The 24,188-nt window shown below is 45.6% G+C and overlaps 1 protein-coding gene across 6 annotated transcripts; it reads right to left on the bottom strand.

Annotated features, from left to right (window-relative positions):
* Positions 1-1,020: 1,020 nt before the first annotated feature.
* On the bottom strand, positions 1,021-24,086 carry BAG1 (BCL2 associated athanogene 1). 6 transcript variants are annotated; one of them, XM_029203157.1, is made up of 10 exons: positions 23,653-24,035; positions 22,204-22,332; positions 20,824-20,906; positions 19,185-19,298; positions 9,193-9,300; positions 8,207-8,269; positions 7,592-7,682; positions 5,867-5,971; positions 5,597-5,681; positions 1,021-2,471 (listed from the first exon to the last, which is right to left on the bottom strand). In XM_029203157.1, the coding sequence occupies exons 1-7, from the start codon at positions 23,687-23,689 to the stop codon at positions 7,593-7,595; spliced, it is 624 nt and encodes a 207-aa protein (XP_029058990.1). In that variant the 5' UTR covers positions 23,690-24,035; the 3' UTR covers positions 1,021-2,471; positions 5,597-5,681; positions 5,867-5,971; position 7,592. The 6 variants fall into 6 exon arrangements, with proteins under 6 accessions (XP_029058990.1, XP_029058992.1, XP_029058993.1 ...); XM_029203159.1 differs by lacking the exon at positions 5,867-5,971; XM_029203160.1 differs by lacking the exons at positions 5,597-5,681; positions 5,867-5,971 and having other exon boundaries at positions 1,022-2,471.
* Positions 24,087-24,188: the final 102 nt, after the last annotated feature.

Raw genomic sequence — 24,188 nt, 5'->3', positions numbered from 1 at the left:
ACATCTGCCACCTGTCCTTCCACCTCAGAGGCATTCCTGAGAAGGGGCAGGAGGATCTCAACGCTGAGTTATGGACCTCAAGTGGGCTTGGCTGTAGACCCCAAGCTTCTATCAGCCTGTGAGGGTGATTGTCTGGCTGCCTGTGGCCCCCAAAGGGGCTATTCTTGAACAAGAATCCTTCCCATTAATTCATTTAACTATTTTTACAACCTATTCGTAGGCTTGAAATCATTCAAAGTAAAAAGGTTTTTTTTAAAAAAACAAAACACTGATTCAAATATTTCAGAGTAGGGCTCAGCATCTGTAGTTTAAAGTTCTCCCCAGGGAAATTTATCTGCAGATGGAGCTGAAAATCACGGATCTAAACGAATTAGAGAAATGCATATGTAAATAAAATTTTGTTATTCTCTTTATAATCAGAAATTCTTTGGGGCTTCCCTGGTGGTGCAGTGGTTGGGAATCAGCTTGCCAGTGCAGGACACAGGGGTTCCGGCCCTGGTCCGGGAGGATCTCACGTGCTGCGGAGCGGCTGGGCCCGTGCGCTACAACTGCTGGGCTTGCGCTCTGGAGCCCACGAGCCACAGCTCCTGGGCCCGCGGGCCACGGCTCCTGAGGCCTGCGCGCCTGGAGCCCGTGCTCCGCAACGGGAGAGGCCGCCGCAGTGAGAGGCCCGCGCACGGCAGCGAAGAGCGGCTCCCGCCTACCGCAGCTGGAGAGGGCTTGTGCGCAGCAAATGCAGCCAAAAATAAATAAATTAATTAAAAAAAAAATTCTTCGAAAACAGATAACCAAATATCTTAGTCATATACCTGTATAAGTAAGGGGAAGTTTTAGATACTGATTTTTCTTTTTTAAATTCTTATTTTAAAATTAATTAATTTTGGGTGTGTTGGGTCTTCGTTGCTGTGCGTGGGCTTTTCTCAGTTGAGGCGAGCGGGGGCTTCTCTTGTTGTGGAGCACGGGCTCTAGGCATGCAGGCTTCAGTAGTTGTGGCTCACGGGCTTAGTTGCTCTGCGGCGTGTGGGATCTTCCTGCACCAGGGCTCGAACCTGTGTCCCCTACATTGGCAGGCGGATTCTAAAACACTGCGCCACCAAGGAAGTCCCCTAGATATTGATTTTTCCTGAACAGAATCTTATCTGTATTTAACCCATTTAAATGTAAAAGGACATAGACTACATGCAAAGCATGAGGGCATCTTCCTTACAATATGTTTTATTTTACTTTTTTTTCCTCTGTCAGTTGCACCCTCTTCATGGTGCAAAAAAAGAAATAAAAATAAATAAAAGGAATAATTTCTATTTCTATTTATACCTTATTTCATACTCTGCAAAGTGTTTTCCCATCTGCTATCACCACCTCTCGTCTTCACAGCAGCCCTAGGAGGGAGACAGAGCCAGAATTATCTTCCCCATTTTATGGTGGGTAAACTGAGGTCCAGTTTAACAAAAGCGGCTTTTCTGAGCTCACGAAGTTGGTTAGTGTCAGCACTGGCCAAAGAAACCCATGACTCCAGCCCCTTTTCTCTGCCTCTAACCACCTTCCAATTGCTGCTTTTTTGTTTTCTTTTTGATATCTCTGTCTCAGTCTCTCTGAATTAGTCTCTCTTTGTTTTCCTCTTTTTTTAATATAAATTTATTTATTTTATTTCTTTATTTTTGCCTGTGTTGGGTCTTCGTTGCTGTGCACAGGCTTTCTCTCTAGTTGCGGTGAGCGGGGGCTACTCTTTGTTGCAGTGTGCAGGCATCTCATTGCAGTGGCTTCTCTGGTTGCGGAGCACGGGCTCTAGGAGCGCAGGCTTCAGTAGTTGTGGCACGTGGTCTCTAGAGCGCAGGCTCAGTAGTTGGTGGCGCATGGGCTTAGTTGCTTCGTGGCACATGGGATCTTCCCCGACCAGGGCTCAAACCCGTGTTCCCTGCATTGGCAGGCCGGATTCTTAACCACTGTGCCACCAGGGAAGCCCCTGTCTTCCTCTTTCTACTTGTTTCCCTCTGCCTGTTCCTTCAGCCCTCAGTCTGGAGTCAGCTTTGCAAGTCGTCCAAACTTTTTCTCACTTCCAAAATCTGCTGGCCATAGCCTCAGCCCCCGCCCCAGGCCACCACAAGCTCAGCGTCTCTGCAGAGAACAAACCCTTTCTAGATGCCAAGGTGCAGATAGGTGACACCTCCGGCCTCTCCATCTGGCCTCAGGTAAGATGAGGGTGGGGATCAGCACTATAAACAGGCCTCTATCATCCCTGGCCCAGGCCCCAGCTCACTCAGGCCACGTCAGCCCAGGATCAGCATGGCTGTCCGCCTGTGGGTGGTCACCCTGGCCTTGGCTGCCCTCTTCCTTGTGGACAGGGGTGAGTAGGCAGAGCCTGGATTCTCTGGCTTGGTGTTGGTAGGTGAGCTTGCGTGGAGCAGAGGCAGGGCCTGGAGCACCCTCTAAGGCCTTGGTTTTCTGCATATACCTTCTTTCTGCACGCTGGGCTAGGAGAAAAGAAACCTGGGTTCAAATTCTAACTCTGTCCCAGAATTGCAAAAGTCCCCTCCCCTCTTGGGGACTCTGTTTCTCCAGCTATAAAGTAGGAGGTTGTTCTAGTTCAAAGCTGCACTGAGCAACTACTGGGCTAGAGATCGGGGAGGCAGAAGGGAGAAGTCTTATCTCTGGGGAGATAGGCAAGTCTGGTGGCTGTAGGGTGGTGGGTGCTGAAGAAAGCTTGGCCTGGGTCCTCTGAGCTCCCATCTGCTCTGACAGGCTGTGGTTGTGGGGATGAGAGCAGCCTTGTGAGCACAAGGGAGCCCTCGCCCTGGGCTACACACATGCCCGCAGGAGTGGGGCCTGCTCAGGGCCTAGGGCGCAGTCTCGCACCTGTTGGGTATCAGGCATTGTTCTGAGCCCTTAGAACTTATCAGTTAGCACACCAGAAAAAGAACTGTCCTGATAGGTCTTTAAATCCAGTGGGGTTTGAGGGAGGGGAACCAACAATAAACAAGATAGGTGCAATGTATGTTAAACAGTATGTTAGAAGGTGATAAAGCCTAAGGAAAAAAATACCGGGCAGGGTGATGGGGATTGAGAGAGGGTTGCAATGTTAAATCGGAGGAGTTCTCTCTGAGAGGCTGATGTTTGAGCAAAGCTTGAAGGAGGCAGAGGAGTGAGCCATGGGGGTATCTAAGAGAAGTGGGTTCCAGGCAGAGGGAACAGGCAGTGCAAAGGCCCTGAGGTAGGAGCATGTCTGGAGCGTTTGAGGTACAGCGAGGAGGCCAGCGGGGCTAGAAGAGAGTGAGGGGCAGGGTGCAGAGAGATAGGAGAAGAGATGATACAGGCAACTGGGAACTATATTGGGTAAGGCATTGGAGGTCAATGTGAGGGCATGGCTTTTCCTTTGAGTGAAATGGGAGACACTGAAGTGTAATGAGCAGAGTTATGTGTTAAAAGGTTTGCTCCGGTTGCTAAGTTGAGAACAGACTAAAAGGGGAAGCAGGGAGACTATTTAGGACACACCTGGACAAAGTCATGATGTTACAGAGCAAAGCCCAGCAGGACCCCAGGGACATTGGCCTCATGGCCAGTCTCAAACCCATTTCCCCAGCTGGGGACATAGACTAGGAGCTGACACAATAGAGAATGGGTCTGCAGACTCTGGCCTGGCACAGCCTGCTTACTCCCAGCCTGGCATCCATTCCATCAGCAGCTCTCTTGTTGGGAACACTGAAGAGGCTGCCCTAAAGAGAGTCCTTTTGCCCATTGCAGATTCCTGCCTGGGCTGTGTGAGGAAGGGGCACACTGGGCCAAGGTCAAGGGCAGTCTGGGGGTAAATGCAACTTCCCACATCATCCAGGAAGAAACTCTGACACCACAGGGTTCTGAACTTCTCCCCTACAATGCACATTAGTGGTCAAATCCTGGACACTCACTGTGTGAAGGGCATTGCCACTTGGAGGCAGAGACAAAGGAACCCCAAGGCACTCAGGTCCGGAAAGAGTGACCCGGTGAGTGGGTGAGCACATGGTGGTGTGAAAGAAGCTACTAGGGTCTGGGGGTTTGTGGCCCCCCAAATTCATATGTTGAGATTCTAACTCCCAAGGTGATAGTATTGGGTGGTGGGACCTTTGGGGGGTGATTAGGTCATGAAGCCAGAGTCCACATGAATGGGATTGGTGCCCTTATAAACAAGGCCCCAGAGAGCTCCTTCACCCTTTCACCACGTGAGGACACAGTGAGAAGGCACCGACTACTAACCAGGAAGAGGGTTCTTGCCAGACACCAAGTTTGCCGGCACCATGACCTTAGACTTCCAGTCTCCAAAAGTATGACTAATAAACGTTTGTTGATAAGCCGCCCAGTTTATGCTATTTTTGTTATAGCAGCCCAAACGGACTAAAACAGAAGCCTAAGTCCAGGCCTGCTCAGGAAGCCCTGGGGGATATCAGGGAATACTTCACTGGGAGGTGGTCTGTGTCTTGAAAGGAGGGTCTGAGTCAATAGGAGGAGGAGAATAAGGACATTTCAGGCAGAGGGACCAGCATAAGCCAACACAGAGCTTTTTCCAGAAGAGTGAGCAGAGAGGAATGGCGGGGGCATAGGGGCATGGGGAGGTGTATGAGGAAGTGAGCCCAGGGGAAGTTTGGGGTCAGCTCACGCGGTGCCCTAAACATAAGATGAAGAGGCTTAGTGGTCACAATAGGGAGTCTTGGAAGGCTTTATTATTATTTTTTTTAATGCTTTTTCTCCCCTGCTAACAATTATGCACCATGAAAGGTACAAGTCTTATCACTCAATGAATCCTATTCAATGAGGTTTTTTTTTTTTTTGCAGTACGCGGGCCTCTCACCGCTATGGCCCCCCCCCCCTTTTGCGGAGCGCAGGCTCCGGACGCGCAGGCTCAGCGGCCATGGCTCACAGGCCCAGCCGCTCCGCGGCATGTGGGATCTTCCCAGACCGGGGCACAAACCTACATCCCCTGCATCGGCAGGCGGACTCTGAACCATTGCGCCACCAGGGAAGCCTGAGGGGATAAACTTTAAGCTGTGCCTCGAAGGATAAGCAGAAATAATTGACTGAACAGAAAATGTGTGGGAGAATTCTTCCAACTCTGTGAGGCTGAAGGATGTTTGTGGGATCACAGAGCCCCATTTATTCCCCTGCAGCAGGACTGATCATGTTATGGGCAAGTGGTCAACTGATGTGTACTCTTTCCCTGTTCATAGGCAGAGATGCCCTGTAGATGTGCAGATCTATGTGAGTGGGCCGTGTTACTACCCTGCACATCTGCTGGGCAGCCCACCCTTAAATAAGACAATGGCTAGGGATGCTATATATCCCAGTGCTGACAGAGCTTCAGTGGGTGAGTGCAGCAGTGGAAATTTCACTATTAATGTGTGCGGTCAACATTCATTCATTCTCCAAATATTTATTGAGCATCTAATATAAACCAGACAATCTGCTTGAAATACACTGTTAACAAGACAAAGAAGCTCCTTAACCCAAGGAACTCACAGTCTAGCATAAAGGCAAATATTAATCAAATAATCCCACAAATAAATCATCATAGACCATGATAAACACTGTTTATCGTAAAAAGTCATGACAAACTGTGAGAGGATATCACCTGGAGGCTTGATGTTCTCAGACAGTAGTAGGTGAGGTTTCTCCATGAAGAGACGTTTACGTTCTGAAGCATGAACAGGAGTCGCCTAGGACAGGGGTAGGGGAAGGGGAAGGATGGCGTGGAGCTGTCCAAGCAGAGGAACAGCGTCTGCAAAGACTCCAGGGCGGGAGAGGGCACAGGGCACCCGAGGGCCTGAACTAGACCAGAGTGGCTGACAGCAGAGAACAAACAGGAGAGTGGCCCGAGATGAGAAGGGAGCAGGGTACGGACCTTGGCCTCTGAGGTTTTTAAGCAGGGGACTGACGTGGTAATTTGTGTACTTCATGATCACTCAGCTGCTCTGTGGAGAATGAACTGGAGAGGGCCGGAGGGGAGCTGCAGAGGCCAACATGGGAGATAAATAGAAGAAAAAGAGAAAATGAGAGGGTGTGAGCAACCCCATGTTAGTTGGGAGGCAAACTGGCAGAGATTAAGGACTTGGGCTCGGACGCAAGCTACCCAGTTTGTGTCCTGGCTTTGTCACTTACTCTGTGATCGTGAGCAAATTACCTGAGCTCATCTATAAAACAGGGATAGTATCTGTCTACCTCCTAGATTGTGTGAGGATTAAATGACCAATACACCTCAAGAACTTAGAGTGGTATCTGGCACACAGGAACGTGCTGGGGCTCAAGGCCACACAGCTACTACCTAGAAACAGAGAAATACTGGACTGCTCTGATTAAAGCTGGGGGTGGGCGGGCCGGGCACCAAGCCTCGTCCACTTGTCCACCCCTAACCACCACCTTGTCCTAGTCCCACCCACGCAGCCCTAAATGCCTGGGACTTCACAGACTCCCTCTCTGCCAAAGAAGGTTGACCTCAGAGTGGCCTGTTGGAAGCCTGTCTCCTGGGCACTGTGTGAAAAAATGGGGTGATGGCCGCTGACCTGTTTAAGCATTCCAGCACACAGGGCCACTCTCAACTTTATAACATAACTAGACTAGAACCTCAGAAGGCTTTTGCTTCCCATACTTCATCTACCAAAAGGAAAAAAAAGTCTAAACACTCTTCTGCTTGCTGATGTATATAGAAACTGTTTTATTTTTTAAATAACAATGAAGGGAAAAAAGGCCACAATACAGACAAAAACAGCCTCGAAGAACTCGAAGGACATGTAGATCTCAGAAGGGTACGGTTAACAGAAATGCCTTTGAAGGAACTCCTGAGAAGTTTATGGTGGCCCTCACTACCTGCCTGCTTTATTATTCACTCTGTCTCTCTTCTCTGTCCCTCCTAAGCCATGGTTGTGACCCGGTTTCGAGCAGAGACTTAGTCAACTCTGGGCTGTAACCTCCTAGAGATCTGCTTGGGGACAAGGAAGCCCATGGATCAACCACAGGCCCCAGTCCAGGAGCGGCCCCCTGAGACCTCACGGCCTGTGACTGGTCAGGGTCACTGGGGGGTGAAGACAGGGTCTATGAACCCACAACCCAGCCAGCTGTTCCAGAATTATGTCACAATGAGAGATACTTGGACTACCTGTGTGCCAAACACCTGTTCTCAGCCATTCCTAACATTCCTGACCAGATGTAGCCTCCTGGTGATTCTGGTTTACACAGATGGGACTATGGGATCATAAGGGCAAAAAGGCCTCATGTATCTGAAGACAGGATAGCTGATAAACCCAGAACTACCCCAGGACAAATGAGAGCTCTCACCAGCCCAAAGAAAGCATCCAAAGGTCAAAAAAGCTGGGAAGACTTGGGCAGAGGAGGCCCTCTCCAGACAAGGTGAGCTGCTGGACAGCACAGATATACACAAACGGAATAAGAAACTGACAGGTGCGCTAAGATTGCACAGACAAGTGTTCACTGAGAGCAGGTATAAGAGAAGGAAAACTTGCAATCAGCCAGTTGTCCCCAGCAGCCCCGGGGAAAGCACGTAACTTCTGTTCCAGAGAGTGCAGAGCTGGTGGAGCTGTTCTTCAAGGCAGCACAACCTTCTCCGCCTCACCTCAGTCAGCCAAGGCCAAGTTTGTGGCCTGCAGTCGCTCCATCTCCTGGCAGATGCTCTGCTCCACTGTATCACATGCAGCTAGGAACGCCTACAAGGTAAATGCAGAGCAGTAAGGGCCCACTCGGGGCCAGGCACCCCTGCCAGCCCCACCTGCAAAAGGCTCTTTGCCCAGCCACTCTGGGGAACCCCTGGGCGACTGACTCAGGCTGAAACAGGTGTGCAGGGATGGAGATGGCCTGGGCTCCAGAGGAAGGAGGGGGAGGTAGAGGAAGCACAGGACCAGGGCTTCTGACAGTGCTCTATGCCAACAACCCCCAAAGGGTGCCGAGGACAGGAAGCCAGGCCACTGCAACTGCATGATTTCAGGGGGTCCTGTCCATTGGATCAGTATAACATGTCAGCCCTATCTGCTCTCCAGCCATCTTCCTTCTCAATTAGTTTAAATCCAAATTTAATTACAGGGACATAAAAGGAGCTCTTCTCTTAGGTTCTGGGTTCATGCTGAGATATAACAACCAAAGAGAGGCCACACCACACTTGTACTCTACCCTACTTTGAACAGATACATGCACCAACACATTACACTTTGTGATGCCCTACCACACAACTCACCTGAATCTTTTTCACCAAACCCTTCCTTTTCATTCGACTGTCTTTGAAATTTTCTGGCAGAACCTACGGAAGAATAAGTTGACGTATAAATAATCCTCAGTGAAAATGACATAACACGTCAGAAATACCTACAGTATACCGAACAGGCCACAGGTCACTAATGTGAATGACATGCATTTTCAGGAATCACTTCCCTGGATCTGTACCCTACATGGCCCTTCCCGTGGCTCTCACCCCTATACAAGCTCCCTTTGTTCTTGGTGTTGGGGCCATAGATCTATAACATGGACTTTGTCCTCTCGCTGTTTCCTGTGCATGGATACTGTGTCCTGGCTGGACCATGAGCTCAGGGTGGCAGGAAAAGCACAGTGCTTTTCTGCTTCTTCTTTACCACCTCCCCCCAAGAATCCCAAGCAGAGTAGTTTAGGCTAGAGATATCATTACTGTGTCATCTCTAAGAGGGAGCGTGGCATCGATGATTCCCAACAGCCTCACAGGAGCTGGGTCTGACTGAATTCTGTACAGTTAATGAGCTCAGTGAAATGTCAGACACGTGTGTTACGAAAGTTAAGCCCTGTATTTCTCTAACCATGAGATCATGGACCATCCCAGCTTCCTGAGGATTAGATGCTACTGGCATACATAAATAAAAATAACAGGGACTTCCCTGGCAGTCCAGTGGTTAAGATTCTGCACTCCCAATGCAGGGGCATGGGTTCAATCCCTGATCGGGGAACTAAGATCCCGCATGCCGTGGCCAAAATAAATAAATAAATACATAAATAATATGACAAAAGCCCTATGTTGGTGGGACAGGAGAAATCAGGAACCATCTTACCTTTCTGTGTATTCACCAAAGACCTAGCAGTGTCTGGTACGCGATAGGTGCTCAATACCCTCAGGCAGTGAGTGCGATACTGAAAGAGTGAAACTGACTGAAAAATAGTCAAAGGAAACTAGTTCTTCTCAGCTGAATATTTACTTACTAGCGTGTCAATCTCTTCCAAGATCTTCATAAACTGCTCGATTGTGGCCTTTACTCTCCTGTCGAGTTTGCAGAGAGCTTCAGCTTGCAAATCCTTGGCCAGAAAACCCTGTGGAGGAATGATGCATTATTGCAAAGGTTCCTTGAGGCTGATGGAAAACTCCAAGCCAAGGCACTGATGAAGCAGCCACACCCTGAGTCCACATTCCCCAACAGGCTGGGCCAGACCTCAGGCCCGCAACTTCACCTCTTCGGAAAAACAGAAAAGCTGGCCCTGGGCCACCCCAAGCACTGTAGTAGGCTGCAGGCCATTACATGGTCTATCTTACATGGTCCACTGGGGTCACAAATGCCTGTGGAGGCCTGGCTCTGGTGAAGCCCCCAGTCACCAGTGTATACCCGCACACGAGAAGCAGACGTTAAGAGCACAGGGTTTAGAGTTTGATAGGCCTGGGCTTCAATTCTGACTGCACTGTACCGGCTTGTGACCTTGAGCAAGTTCTTTACCTATCTGTGCCTCGGTGTTCTCATCTTTAAAATGGAGGTCATGATACCCACACCCCAGAGGGTTACCGTGAGGATAAAGAGAAATAATGTAGACCTTTAATAGAATTCCTGACACAGATGTATGTATGCTAACAAATGGCAGCACTTACATTATTTTTATTAAATTGTCTCTCTGTTTATTCACAATGCTTGGCCTAATGACCAGTTAGCTGGTGACAACAGGTGGACAGCAGGTATCTCTGAGGAAGTAAAAGCCATAGGCTACAGATGCAGATTTGACAACATGTAGTATATATTAGCTGGCAATTCCAACTTAAAGAATTTATCCTACCAAAAAAATCAGAAATGGTCAAAAAAGATTTATGTCTGAGGACGTTCAAAGAAGCATTATGGCTTCAAGATGGCGGAGGAGTAAGACGTGGAGATCACAAATACATCAGAAATACATCTACATGTGGAACAACTCCTACAGAACACCTACTGAACGCTGGCAGAAGACCTCAGACTTCCCAAAAGGCAAGAAACTCCCCACGTACCTGGGTAGGGCAAAAGAAAAAAGAAAAAACAGAGACAAAAGAATAGGGACGGGACCTGCACCAGTGGGAGGGAGCTGTGAAGGAGGAAAGGTTTCCACACACTAGGAAGCCCTTTCACTGGCAGAGATGGGGGATGGTGGGGAGGGGAAGCTTCAGAGCCACGGAGGAGAGCACAGCAACAGGGGTGCAGAGGGCAAAGCAGAGAGATTCCTGCACAGAGGATCGGTGCTGACCAGCACTCACCAGCCCGAGAGGCTTGTCTGCTCACCCTCCGGGGTGGGCGGAGGCTGGGAGCTGAGGCTCGGGCGTCGGAGGTCAGATCCCAGGGAGAGGACTGGGGTTGGCTGCGTGAACACAGCCTGAAGGGGGCTAGTGCGCCCCAGCTAGCCGGGAGGGAGTCCGGGAAAAGTCTGGACATGCCTAAGAGTAAGGAGACCGTTGTTTCGGGGTGCGCAAGGAGAGGGGATTCAGAGCACCGCGTAAACGAGCTCCAGAGACAGGCGCGAGCTGTGGCTATCAGCGCGGACCCCAGAGATGGGCATGAAACACTAAAGCTACTGCTGCTGCCACCAAGAAGCCTGTGTGCAAGCACAGGTCACTATCCCCACCTCCCCTCCTGGGAGCCTGTGCGCCTGCCACTGCCACGGTCCCGTGATCCAGGGACAACTTCCCCCGGGAGAACACACGGTGCGCCTCAGGCTGGTGCAACATCACTCTGGCCTCTGACGCCGCAGGCTCGCCCCGCATCCGTACCCCCTCCCTCCCCCCGTCCTGAGTGAGCCAGAGCCCACTAATCAGCTTCTCCTTTAACCCCGTCCTGTCTGAGCGAAGAACAGACGCCCTCCTGCGACCTACACGACCTACACGCAGAGGCGGGGCCAAATCCAAAGCTGAACCCCAGGAGCTGTGCGAACAAAGAAGAGAAAGGGAAATCTCTCCCAGCAGCCTCAGAAGCAGTGGACTAAATCTCCACAATCAACCTCATGACCCTGCATCTGTGGAATACCTGAATAGACAACGAATCATCCCAAAATTGAGGCGGTCAACTTTGGGAGCAACTGTAGACTTGGGGTTTGCTTTCTTAATATAATTTGTTTCTGGTTTTATGTTTATCTTAGTTTAGTATTTAGAGTTTATTATCATTGGTAGATTTGTTTATTGATTTGGTTGCTTTCTTCTTCCTTTTTTTTTTTTAAATATATAGATACATATATTTTTTTCCTTTTTCTCTTTTTGTGAGTGTGTATGTGTATACTTCTGTGTGTGATTTTGTCTGTATAGTTTTGCTTTTACCATTTGCCCTAGGGTTCTATCTGTCCGTTTTTTTTTTTTTTGTATAGCTTTTAGTGCTTGTTATCACTGGTGGGTTTGTTTTTTGGTTTGGTTGCTCTCTTCTTTCTTTCTTTCCTTCTTTCTTTCTTCTCTTTTTCTTTTTACTACTTTTTAATTTTTAATAATTATTTTTATTTTAATAACTTTCTTTTCTTTCCTTTCTTTCTTTCTTTTTCTCTCCCTTTTCTTCTGAGCCATGTGGCTGACAGGGTCTTGCTGCTCCGGTCGGGTGTCAGGCCTCTGCCTCTGAGGTGGGAGAGCCAAGTTCAGGACACTGGTGCACCAGAGACCTCCCGGCTCCTTGTAATATCAAATGGTGAAAGCTCTCCCAGAGATCTCCATCTCAACACTAAGACCCAACTCCGCTCAACGACCAGCAAGCTACAGTGCTGAACAACCTATGCCAAACAACTAGCAAGACAGGAACACAACCCCACCCATTAGCAGAGAGTCTGCATAAAATCATAATAAGGTCACAGACACCCCAAAACACGGTCTTGCCCACCAGAAAGACAAGATCCAGCCTTGTCCACCAGAACACAGGCACTAGTCCCCTCCACCAGGAAGCCCACACAACCCACTGAACCAACCTTAGCCACTGGGGGCAGACACCAAAAACAGCGGGAACTATGAACCTGCAGCCTGCGAAAAGGAGACCCCAAACACAGTAAGTTAAGCAAAATGAGAAGACAAAGAAACACACAGCAGATGAAGGAGCAAGGTAAAAACCCATCAGACCAAACAAATGAAGAGGAAATAGGCAGTCTACCTGAAAAAGAATTCAGAGAAATGATAGTAAAGATGATCCAAAATCTTGGAAATAGGATGGAGAAAATACAAGAAATGTTTAATAAGGACTAGAAGACCTAAACAGCAAACAAACAATGATGAACAACACAATAAATGAAATTTAAAATTCTCTAGAGGAATCAATAGCAGAATAACTGAGGCAGAAGAATGGATAAGTGACCTGGAAGATAAAATAGTGGAAATAACTACTTCAGAGCAGAATAAAGAAAAAAGAATGAAAAGAATTGAGGACAGGGCTTCCCTGGTGGCACAGTGGTTGAGAGTCCGCCTGCCGATGCAGCGGGCACTGGTTCGTGCCCTGGTCTGGGAAGATCCAACGTGCCATGGAGCGGCTGGGCCTGTGAGCCATGGCTGCTGAACCTGCGCGAACGGAGTGTGTGCTCCGCAACGGGAGAGGCCACAACAGTGAGAGGGGCCCGCGTACCACAAAAAAGAAAAAAAAAAGAGAACTGAGGACAGGCTTAGAGACCTCTGGGACAATATTAAATGCACCAACAGGGCTTCCCTGATGGTGCAGTGGTTAAGAATCTGCCTGCCAGTGCAGGGGTCATGGGTTCGAGCCCTAGTTGGGGAAGATCCCACATGCCATGGAGCAACTATGCCTGTGTGCCACAACTACTGAGCCTGTGCTCTAGAGCCCACAAGCCACGACTGCTGAGCCTCTGTGCCACAACTACTGAAGCCCGTGCGCCTAGAGCCAGTGCTCTGCAGCAAGAGAAGCCACTGCCATAAGAAGCCTACGCACTGCAACGAAGAGTAGCCCTCGCTCGCAGCAACTAGAGAAAGCCTGTGCACAGCAACGAACACACAACACAGCCAAAAATAAAAAAATAAATTAATTTTTTAAAAAAATGCACCAACATTCGAATTATAGGGGTCCCAGAAGAAGAAGAGAAAAAGAAAGGGACTGAAAAAATATTTGAAGAGATTATAGTTGAAAAATTCCCTAATATGGGAAAGGAAATAGTCAAGTCCAGGAAGTGCAAAGAGTCCCATACAGAATAAACCCAAGGAGAAACATGCCAAGATACACATTAATCAAACTACCAAAATTAAACACAAAGGAAAACTATTAAAAGCAGGGAAAAACAACAAATAACATACAAGGGAATCCCCATAAGGTTAACAGCTGATCTTTCAGCAGAAACTCTGCAAACCAGAAGGGAATGGCAGGACATATTTAAAGTGATGAAAGGGAAAAACCTACAACCAAGATTGCTCTACCCAGGAAGGATCTCATTCAGATTCGATGGAGAAATTAAAACCTTTACAGACAAGCAAAAGCTAAGAGAATTCACCACCACCAAACCAGGTTTACAACAAATGCTAAAGGAACTTCTCTAAGCAGGAAACACAAGAGAAGGAAAAGACCTACAATAACAAACCCAAAACAATTAAGAAAATGGTAATAGGAACAAACATATCAATAATTACCTTAAATGTAAATGGATTAAATGCTCCAACCAAAAGACACAGACTGGCTGAATGGATACAAAAACAAGACCCATATATATGCTGTCTACAAGAGACCCACTTCAGACCTAGGGACACATACAGACTGAAAGTGAGGGGATGGAAAATGATATTCCATGCAAATGAAAATCAAAAGAAAGCTGGAGTAGCAAGTCTCATATCAGACAAAACAGACGTTAAAATAAAGACTATTATAAGAGACAAAGAAGGACACTACATAATGATCAAGGGATCAATCCAAGAAGAAGAGATAACAATTGTAAATATTTATGCACCCAACATAGGAGCACCTCAGTACATAAGGCAAATGCTAACAGCCATAAAAGGGGAAATTGACAGCAACACAATCACAGTAGGGGACTTTAACACCACACTTACACAAATGGACAGATCATCCAAACAGAAAACAAATAAGGAAACACAAGCTTTAGATGATACATTAAACAAGATGGACTTAATTGATATTTATAGGACATTCCATCCAAAAACAAAAGAATACACTTTCTTCTCAAGTGCTCATGGAATATTCTCCAGGATAGATCATATCTTGGGTCACAAATCAAGCCTTGATAAATTTAAGAAAATTGAAATCATATCAAGTGTCTTTTCCAACCACAACGCTATGAGACTAGATATCAATTACAGGAAAAAAAATCTGTAAAAAATACAAACACATGGAGGCTAAACAATACACTACTTAATAACCAAGAGATCACTGAAGAAATCAAAGAGGAAATCAAAAAATACCTAGAAACAAATGACAATGAAAACACGACTATCCCAAACCTATGGAATGCAGCAAAAGCAGTTCTAAGAGGGAAGTTTACAGCAATACAATCCTACCTCAAGAAAAAAGAAACATCTCAAATAAACAACCTAACCTTACACCTAAAGTAATTAGAGAAAGAAGAACAAAAAAACTCCCAAAGTTAGCAGAAGGAAAGAAATCATAAAGATCACAGCAGAAATAAATGAAAAAGAAATGAAGGAAACAATGGCAAACATCAATAAAACTAAAAGCTGGTTGTTTGAGAAGATAAACAAAATTGATAAACCATTAGCCAGACTCAACAAGAACAAAAGGGAGAAGACTCAAATCAATAGAATTAGAAATGAAAAGGGAGAAGTAACTACTGACACTGCAGAAATACAAAAGATCATGAGAGATTACTACAAGCAACTCTATGCCAATAAAATGGACAACCTGGAAGAAATGGACAATTCTTAGAAAAGCACAACCTTCTGAGACTGAACCAGGAAGAAATAGAAAATATAAACAGACCATTCACAAGCACTGAAATTGAGACTGTGATTAAAAATCTTCCAACAAACAAAAGCCCAGGACCAGACGGCTTCACAGGCGAATTCTATCCAACATTTAGAGAAAAGCTAACACCTATGCTTCTCAAACTCTTCCAAAATATAGCAGAGGGAGGAACACTCCCAAACTCATTCTACGAGGCCACCATCACCCTGATACCAAAATGAGACAAAGATGTCACAAAGAAAGAAAACTACAGGCCAATATCACTGATGAACATAGATGCAAAAATCCTCAACAAAACGCTAGCAAACAAAATCCAATAACACATTAAAAGGATCATACACCATGATCAAGTGAGGTTTATCCCAGGAATGCAAGGATTCTTCAATATACACAAATCAATTAATGTGATATACCATATTAACAAATTGAAGGATAAAAACCATATGATCATCTCAATAGATGAAGAAAAAGCTTTTGACAAACTTCAACACCCATTTATGATAAAAACCCTCCAGAAAGTAGGCATAGAGGGAACTTTCCTCAACATAATAAAGACCATATATGACAAACCCACAACCAACATCGTTCTCAATGGTGAAAAACTGAAACCATTTCCACTAAGATCAGGAACAAGACAGGGTTGCCCACTCTCACCACCTTTATTCAACATAGTTTTGGAAGTCTTAGCCACAGCAATGAGAGAAGAAAAGGAAATAAAAGGAATCCAAATTGCAAAGAAGTAAAGCTGTCACTGTTTGGAGATGACATGATACCGTACATAGATAATCCTAAAGATGCTACCAGAAAACTGCTAGAGATAATCAATGAATTTGGTAAAGTAGCAGAATACAAAATTAATGCACAGAAATCTCTTGCATTCCTACACACTAATGATGAAAAATGTTAAAGAGAAATTAAGGAAAAACGCCTATTTACCATTGCACCAAAAAGAATAAAATACCTAAGAATAAACCTACCTAAGGAGACAAAAGACCTGTATGCAGAAAACTATAAGACACTGATGAAATAAATTGGAGATGATACAAACAGATGGAGAGATATACCATGTTCTTGGATTGGAAGAATCAATATTGTGAAAATGACTATACTACCCAAAGCAATCTACAGATTCAACACAATCCCTATCAAACTACCAACAGCACTTTTCACAGAACTAGAACAAAAAGTTTCACAATTTGTATGGAAACACAAAAGACCCCAAATAGCCAAAGCAATCTTGAGAAAGAAAAACGGAGCTGGAGGAATCAGGCTCCCGGACTTCAGACTATAAAAAGCTACAGTAATCAAGACAGTATGGTACTGGCACAAAAACAGAAATACAGATCAATGGAACAGAATAGAAAGCCCAGAGATAAACCCATGCACATATGGTTACCTTATCTTTGATAAAGGAGGCAAGAATATACAGTGGAGAAAAGAGAGCCTCTTTGATAAGTGGTGCTGGGAAAACTGGACAGGTACATGTAAAAGAATGAAATTAGAACACTCCCTAACACCATACACAAAAATAAACTCAAAATGGATTAAAGACCTAAATGTAAGGCCAGACACTATCAAACTCTTAGAGGAAAACATAGGCAGAACACTCTATGACATAACTCACAGCAAGATCCTTTTTGACCCACCTCCTAGCGAAATGGAAATAAAAACAAAAATAAACAAAGGGGACCTAATGAAACTTCAAAGCTTTTGCACAGCAAAGGAAACCATAAACAAGACGAAAAGACAACCCTCAGAATGGGAGAAAATATTTGCAAATGAAGCAACTGACAAAGGATTGATCCCCAAAATTTCCAAGCAGCTCATGCAGCTCAATATCAAAAAACAAACAACCCAATCCAAAAATGGGCAGAAGACCTAAATGGACATTTCTCCAAAGAAAATATACAGATTGCCAACAAACACATGAAAGGATGCTCAACATCACTAATCATTAAAGAAATGCAAATCAAAACTACAATGAGGGGGCTTCCCTGGTGGTGCAGTGGTTGAGAGTCCGCCTGCTGATGCAGGGGACGTGGGTTCGTGACCTGGTCCGGGAAGATCCCACATGCTGCGGAGTGGCTGGGCTAGTGAGCCATGGCCACTAAGCCTGCGCGTCCAGAGCCTGTGCTCTGCAACGGGAGAGGCCACAACAGTGAGAGGCCCGCGTACTGCAAAAAAAAAAAAAAAAATCTACAAACAATAAATGCTGGAGAGGTGTGGAGAAAAGGGAACCCTCTTGCACTGTTGGTGGGAAGGTAAATTGATACAGCCACTATGGAGAACAGTATGGAGGTTCCTTAAAATACTAAAAATAGAACTACCATAGGAGCCAGTAATCCCACTACTGGGCATATACCCTGAGAAAACCAGAATTCAAGAAGAGTCACGTACCACAATATTTACTGCAGTTCTATTTACAATAGCCAGGACATGGAAGCAACCTAAGTGTCCATCAACAGATGAATGGATAAAGAAGATGTGGCACATATATACAATGGAATATTACTCAGCCATAAAAAGTAAAGAAATTTGAGTTATTTGTAGTGAGTTGGATGGACCTAGAGTCTGTCATACAGAGTGAAGTCAGAATGAGAAAAAGAAATACCATATGCTAAAACATATATATATATGGAATCTAAAAAAAAAAAAAGATGGCTCTGAAGAACCTAGGGGCAGGACAGGAATAAAGATGCAGATGTAGAGAATGGACTTGAGGACATGGGGAAGGGGAAGGGTAAGCTGGGATGAAGTGGCATGGACTTATATATACTACCAAATGTAAAATAGATAGCTAGTGGGAAGCAGCCGCATAGCACAGGGAGATCAGCTCGGTGCTTTGTGACCACCTAGAGGGGTGGGGTAGGGAAGGTGGAAGGGAGACAGAGGAGGGAGGAGATACGGGGATATGGGTATATGTATAGCTTATTCACTTTGTTATAAAGCAGAAACTAGCACACCACTGTAAAGCAATTATGCTCCAATAAAGATGTTAAAAAAAAAAAAGGAAGCACTATACATAATGGTAAAATAACATTAGGTGATGAATAATAGAGAATTGGTTAGGTAAACCATGATCCATTCATATGATGAAATAAATACTATGCAAGTTTTGAAAAGTATGACCTTGTTTTTTTCAGTCAAAACTTTTTTTCTTTATTTAGGTATAGCTGATTTACAATACTGTGTTCGTTTCAGGTATACAGCAAAGTGATTTGGTTACGTATGATCATTTTTAATGACATGGGAAAATGTTCAATTTTTTAAACCAATAAAGGAACAATTTACAAACAAAGTGTGTCTAACATTATACCAATTTTTTTTAAGATGAAAAAATAGATTCCAGTTTTTAGTAATGATTATCTTTGAGTTGGGGGTCTTACAGGTAATTATTATTTTTCATATTAGTGCCCATGTTTTCTTAAAAGCTATGTACAATCAGCATGTATTACTTTTGTAATTAAAACACAAACATACATCAATAAATGTTATAAAATGAAGGGATCAAAAATAAGTATGTGCTTTGGGGCTGTTCCTCATCCTTATTTGGTTTCAGTACTCCACCTCTAATACTATAAGGAATTGAATAGGATGACCCCTATGCCCACCCCAAGATCATGGTCAACTTGGACCTTCTATGAATCAACACAATGTTCTTTGCCTTGCCAAATACATTATAGCTGACTAGACTGAGAGAAGCTACTTATTCTATTTTAGACACATGATCCTAGCACAGCAGGTGTTCTCCTAGGAGCACAAATGGATGCCGGCTGGGGTTTGGAAATAACAGTGTTGATAACACTTACAAAGCACTTAGCATATGTCAGGCTCAAATTATGTAATTTAATCCCCACAACAGCCCTAAGAGGGAGGTACCATCATTACTCCCTTTTTACAGATGAGGAACCTGAGACAAAGGCAAACTTGCCCACAGTAACAGAAAGGATAGAGCCAGGGTCTGAACCCAGGGAGTCTGACAACAAAGTCCGCCCTTGTAACCACACATTTGTATCTCCAGAGAATTCTTATAGAAGGCAGAACGACAAAGTCCACGGAGAGAGTTACCTGCTGGATTCCAGTAAGCTCTTTACTCAACTCTTCCAGTTGGTCAGCTATCTTCTCCACAGACTTCTCCAAATCTTTCAACTTCTTTATTTCAACTTCTTCCTCTGGACTGTTCTAAAATGTTTAAGAATAAAATGAAGTCAAGAATTTTTTTTCTGTCAGGAAAAAAAAAATCTGACCACAAGTGGGTTAAACCACCGACCTAGAAAAAATCATCTTAACTCTGTTGCTTCTTAGAAGGCAAGCTGGAGGGTTATACATGAAGGTTTTCTATCTACAAAGACTCTAGACTAGATAGAGAGAAGGTATCAGGTACACATTCTGGCAAGAGAGCCCTGACGGCTTGGGTTCAGAGAACAAAGCTGATCCATGTGCCAGGTTCAACCTCAGCCTGGGGCTGATTACCAACAGATTCCGGACTGAAGCCTGGAGTGTTAACAAATCACAGTGAATGCCTGTGAGGAGTCCAGAACGGTGAGACAGGTGGAATTCTACCCTTCCTTTAAATGGAATTCCTGAGCTCTCTCATTCAGTATGATGATGATGAAGAATACTTGTACTGAGCATCCCCTGTATGCCAGGTTTCATCCTAAGCACTTCACCTGTATTACTGTTTAAGCCTTACCACAATCCAGTGAAGGAGGTACTGTTTCAGATGATGAAATTGAGGTTACTGTAAAGTAACTTAAGGTTACACAGCCCAAAATAGGTAGAAGAGACTTAAATTGGACTTGGCTCCACATACTCCAGGACAGCTCCAACTGAGGGTCCTAAAGCTTCTTCAAACTCAACCCTTGGGTTCTGCTCATTGCCCATCACCATTCTCCCTGACCCTTGAGCAAGAAATCTCTAGATTATTTCCCCTTCTCTCACCTTAATTGGTAGCCAGCAGCTTCCTGCTTTTACACTACCCTAAATTGTTCACATTCTTCTTTGTGGCCAAATCCTGAGTGCCAGTCTCCTGGCAGTTCCAAGTCTGGAGTAGACTTTCCTTGCCTCCACTTTGCTAATCTCTGCCCTCTCTCCACTCTGAATCAGCCACCTGATTCTCACTCGAAGTAAGGGAACTTCACAGGACCAACAATTCCACTGTGTCACAATGCAGGGTTGGCTATGGCCCTCTCTCATCACCCCAGGGCCTACTTTTCTCACCAACTGGCTTTTTCTCCGTCACCTCTTTAGTCTGAACCTTTCTTTCCAGCCAAAGAGGGTTTATCCTTATGTGAGATTTTAGTAAAAAGAATGGTTAAAGGAAGAGAGGCTCCTGAAGTTTGCAGAGTACTTATTTTTAAAATCTACAGGTTTATTCTAACAAAACGCTCTCTTGAAAATCCCCCTCCAAGTGAGTAGGGACTGCCTCAGGCACTATTTTAACCAGACTGATTCCACCACCAACACAAGAGCCACATTACTGAGGCAGCATAACCACTCCTAATTCCCAGAGTGAAAGCCCTAAACAACAGGAGCTGGAGGGTGTGAGAACTGGTGACTCCAGGGAACAAAGAGACTACATTTGTTTAGAGAGCGCTACTTCACCAGTGCCAACCCTGGCTCCCTGACTTGGCCTTCTAAACAGAAACATGCATAAAAGACCTTCGTCATTTGATTCTGAGGTATTCTGGTGGAAAAAGCAATTTACCTTTTTCCCAATTAACATGACCCGGCAACCATTTTGTATTCCAAGTGCTGACAATGGCGTCTCCATTTCCTTCAGAGATTTTCCTGAACAAAGAAGAAAGTGATGTCAGGTTGCAACAATTGCACAACAGTGAAAACAGATTTCAGCAAGGGTACAGGAAGTAGTGTGTTCACTAATGAGAAGAGGATGAATTGGTATAAGCTTTTTAGAAGGTTTCTTGACCCAGTAACTTCATTTTAGATATTTACCCTAACACATAACTGGACATGTGCCTGCACAATAACTGTTATACAATAACTATTATTCATAATAGTGAGAAACTGGAAAGAGCCCAGAATTCAGGAATAGGGGACTGATTAACTATACATCAGTACAACAGAAGACTCTGTAGGCATCAAAGCTCATTTTTTCAGGAAACTTCAATGCCATAATACATGTTGATGACCCAGTGTTATAAGAAGATCACTAGAAATGATCCTAGTTTTGTCAACTAAAAAAAAAAGCCACAAATGAGAACCCACACTTTGGGATGCCAGGACAAACAAACAAAAAGAGGCTGGATGGAAATATATTGAATTGTTATAAGGGGTTTTATCCAGGAGAACATTTTCTTTTTTGTGCTTTCCTCTATTTTCAAACATGGATTTCTATTGCCTTTATAATTCTAAAATGAAACATTTTTAAAAAGAAAAGACAAGGAGCTGTACTATGAAGTACAAATATAAATGCTTCCCATCACTAAATTTTTTATGACTGGCACCAAATGGGATACATTTAGCCTCATCAGATACCAGAATAATGGGTTCCCGTGGGAATGGGAAGACCAGAGAATGGGGATGGGAGTGGGTGTGTCCTGGCAGAAATCAGCATCATCCACTGGGCCTGCCACATCCAGGCCCTGGTAAGTTTGTTCAATACCTTCTCTGTGCCAGCACTATGCCAAGCATTGGACACAAAGCAGTATCTCTGCCCTTTGTGGAGTTTGTTATTGTATTAGAGAAATCAGATGTTCGGTGACTATGAAGACAATTATTTAATAGGAATTTCAGTACAAGTTATGCAAAAGTGGTAGGGAGTGCCATCTGAACACAATGGGAAGAGGATCTAACTTGGCCAGGGAAGACTGCCCATGTGCTTCATCAAAAATGGTAATATTTCTGTCACCTTCATGTGACTTCAACTCTAATACCTGTTCAAATGTTTGCAAGTGTCCAGTGCATAGTAGGTCCTCCAATACATATTTGTTGAAGTGATGAATAAATTAACAAGCAAATAAGAATTGTCCTAGTTTCGAAACTGAGAGTTTCTATTATTAAAGTTAAGCAGTTTTAAATAGGCCTTTTAGCAATGAGGGCTCAAAGCTGGAAGAGAAATACCTACCCTTAAATATGAGTTTCTGAAAAGGCAGCGGGACCCCTGTGGCCTCTTCAACAACCTGGGCCAGGTCTTGGACAATTGGTTCACTACAGCCTTCTTGCGGGATAACTTGAAGATCGTGCTTCTCGTTGCCTGGGGAGAGAGAAAAGTGTTGAAGAAAACTCTTTCACACAAACCAATATAGGCTGACACTTTATTTACCCAGCCTTCAAGGCCTGCTCAAGGATTTTTGTTTCCTTTATTATAGTAACTAACTATCAGTGATATCAGCTAACATTTTAAGCACTTAACATGCATAAGGGGCTGACTAGGCTCATTTCATGCATGATCTTATTTAATTCTCAGAACAACCCCATGAAGTAGGTACTATCTATTATTCCCCATTTCACAGATAAGCAAACTATGAGTTCAGTCCAATTAAGACCTGCCTAATGAGACCCAACTCTAGAATTAGAACTTGACCTCAGATCTATCTGATTTCAAAGTCCGTGCTTTTCTTCACAAGCCATCTGCATCCTGTGGCCTGACTGTCCTCTACTCTGTGTTGTACTGGGCAAGGTACTATTTTTGTCTCCTTTGCTGTAATGGGCAAGGAAATGTTTTTCCTCCAGGTCTCTCCCACTGGGGACACCTCGGCACATACATGGTTGGTGCCCAGTAAATAGACAAATGAATGAATAAACTCAAACAGCAGAAATTCCTTTTTGGAGCAGAGGTGCTAATTCTTTTCTGGGTATGTGGACAATAAGGAGGTAGCCTGTGCCGGTGCATCATGCCAAGCCTTAAGCCTACTCAACAGCCACATGTAGTGAGTGGGACAAGTGTTACCAACTCTGCTTCTATGTGAAGTAGAAACCAGCTGCCTAGAAAGGAGACATCCCAAGGTCATTTAAACCTGAATTATCTAGAATCCTGGTCACCAGATTCCGAGGCCCTGGGGTCTCCCCTAATTGGTCCTGAGGAAACCTCATGGACTCAGCTATCTGGAGAACTCGACACAGATCTTTGTCTAGTTCTGTGTCAACTCCAAAAGTAGGCAGACCCAAAGGGTGCCCAGAGTGTACGCTTGAACCCACGGCTCACTCAAAAAGCAGACAAGAGTTCAGACTCTCGCACACACGTAGGTGTCCAGACACACAGCAGTCATACACAACATGGCTAAAAAGAGCCAGGCACAAAGACCCACAATAACTAAGCAGGCACACACTAACACATACAACCAGGACCACGATGTGAAGCACGGACATCGAGGATCTAACAAATGGCCTGAGACAAAACACACCAGCCACATGGAAAGGTGTGCTGAACAAAAGATCCATACAAAAGCCGGCCCCACAGACACAAACCAGATCCCACGCTTCCGGACGCCAGAAGAACACAAGGACATACGCTTCGGGAGGGCACGTGGCCAAACCCACAGACCCCGCCAGACTTTTCGCAGCCCGCGCTCACTGTGGGTGACGATTATGCTGAGCCCGGCTGCCGCCATTTCCTCGCTCCGGGCCACCTCTTCACTTAGGGCCACCTCTTCGCTTCTGACCGCCTCTTCGCTCCGGGACCCCTCTTCGCTCCGGGTCACCTCTTCGCTCCGGGCCGAGCGAGGCCGTGCTTTCTTCTTCACCCGCGGCCTGCGAACGCAGGCGGCGGCGCCCCTGGTGGATCCGGCATGCCCTCTGGTCACACTCCGGACGGCTGATCGCTGGGAGGGAGGCGGACCGCGCTCGGCTAGGGGCACCGACTGGCGCGGCTCCCGGCCCAGCCGAGGGGCGCGCCGCCGGGGGCCCAGCCGCTCCCGATCGCCTCGCGATCTCCGAGCGCCGCCGCGCTCCGCCAGACCCGCGCTAGTTGCCCACCCAGCGGTGGAGGCTGAGCGCAGCGCCCCGCGACCCCGCCTGGCTACATCCACGCTCCGCCCGGGCCTGCCGGCCCCGCCCCTCGGAGCAGCCCTGCTCCCGCCAGGCTCTATTCCGCTACCACCGCCCCCGGGC

The sequence above is a fragment of the Monodon monoceros genome, unplaced genomic scaffold, assembly GCF_005190385.1.
Source record: "Monodon monoceros isolate NGI ecotype Baffin Bay Population unplaced genomic scaffold, NGI_Narwhal_1 Super_Scaffold_5, whole genome shotgun sequence".
NCBI lineage: Eukaryota > Metazoa > Chordata > Mammalia > Artiodactyla > Monodontidae > Monodon > Monodon monoceros.
The sequence above is the reverse complement of the archived record's forward strand: the minus strand, read 5'-3'. Positions and strand labels throughout refer to the sequence as shown.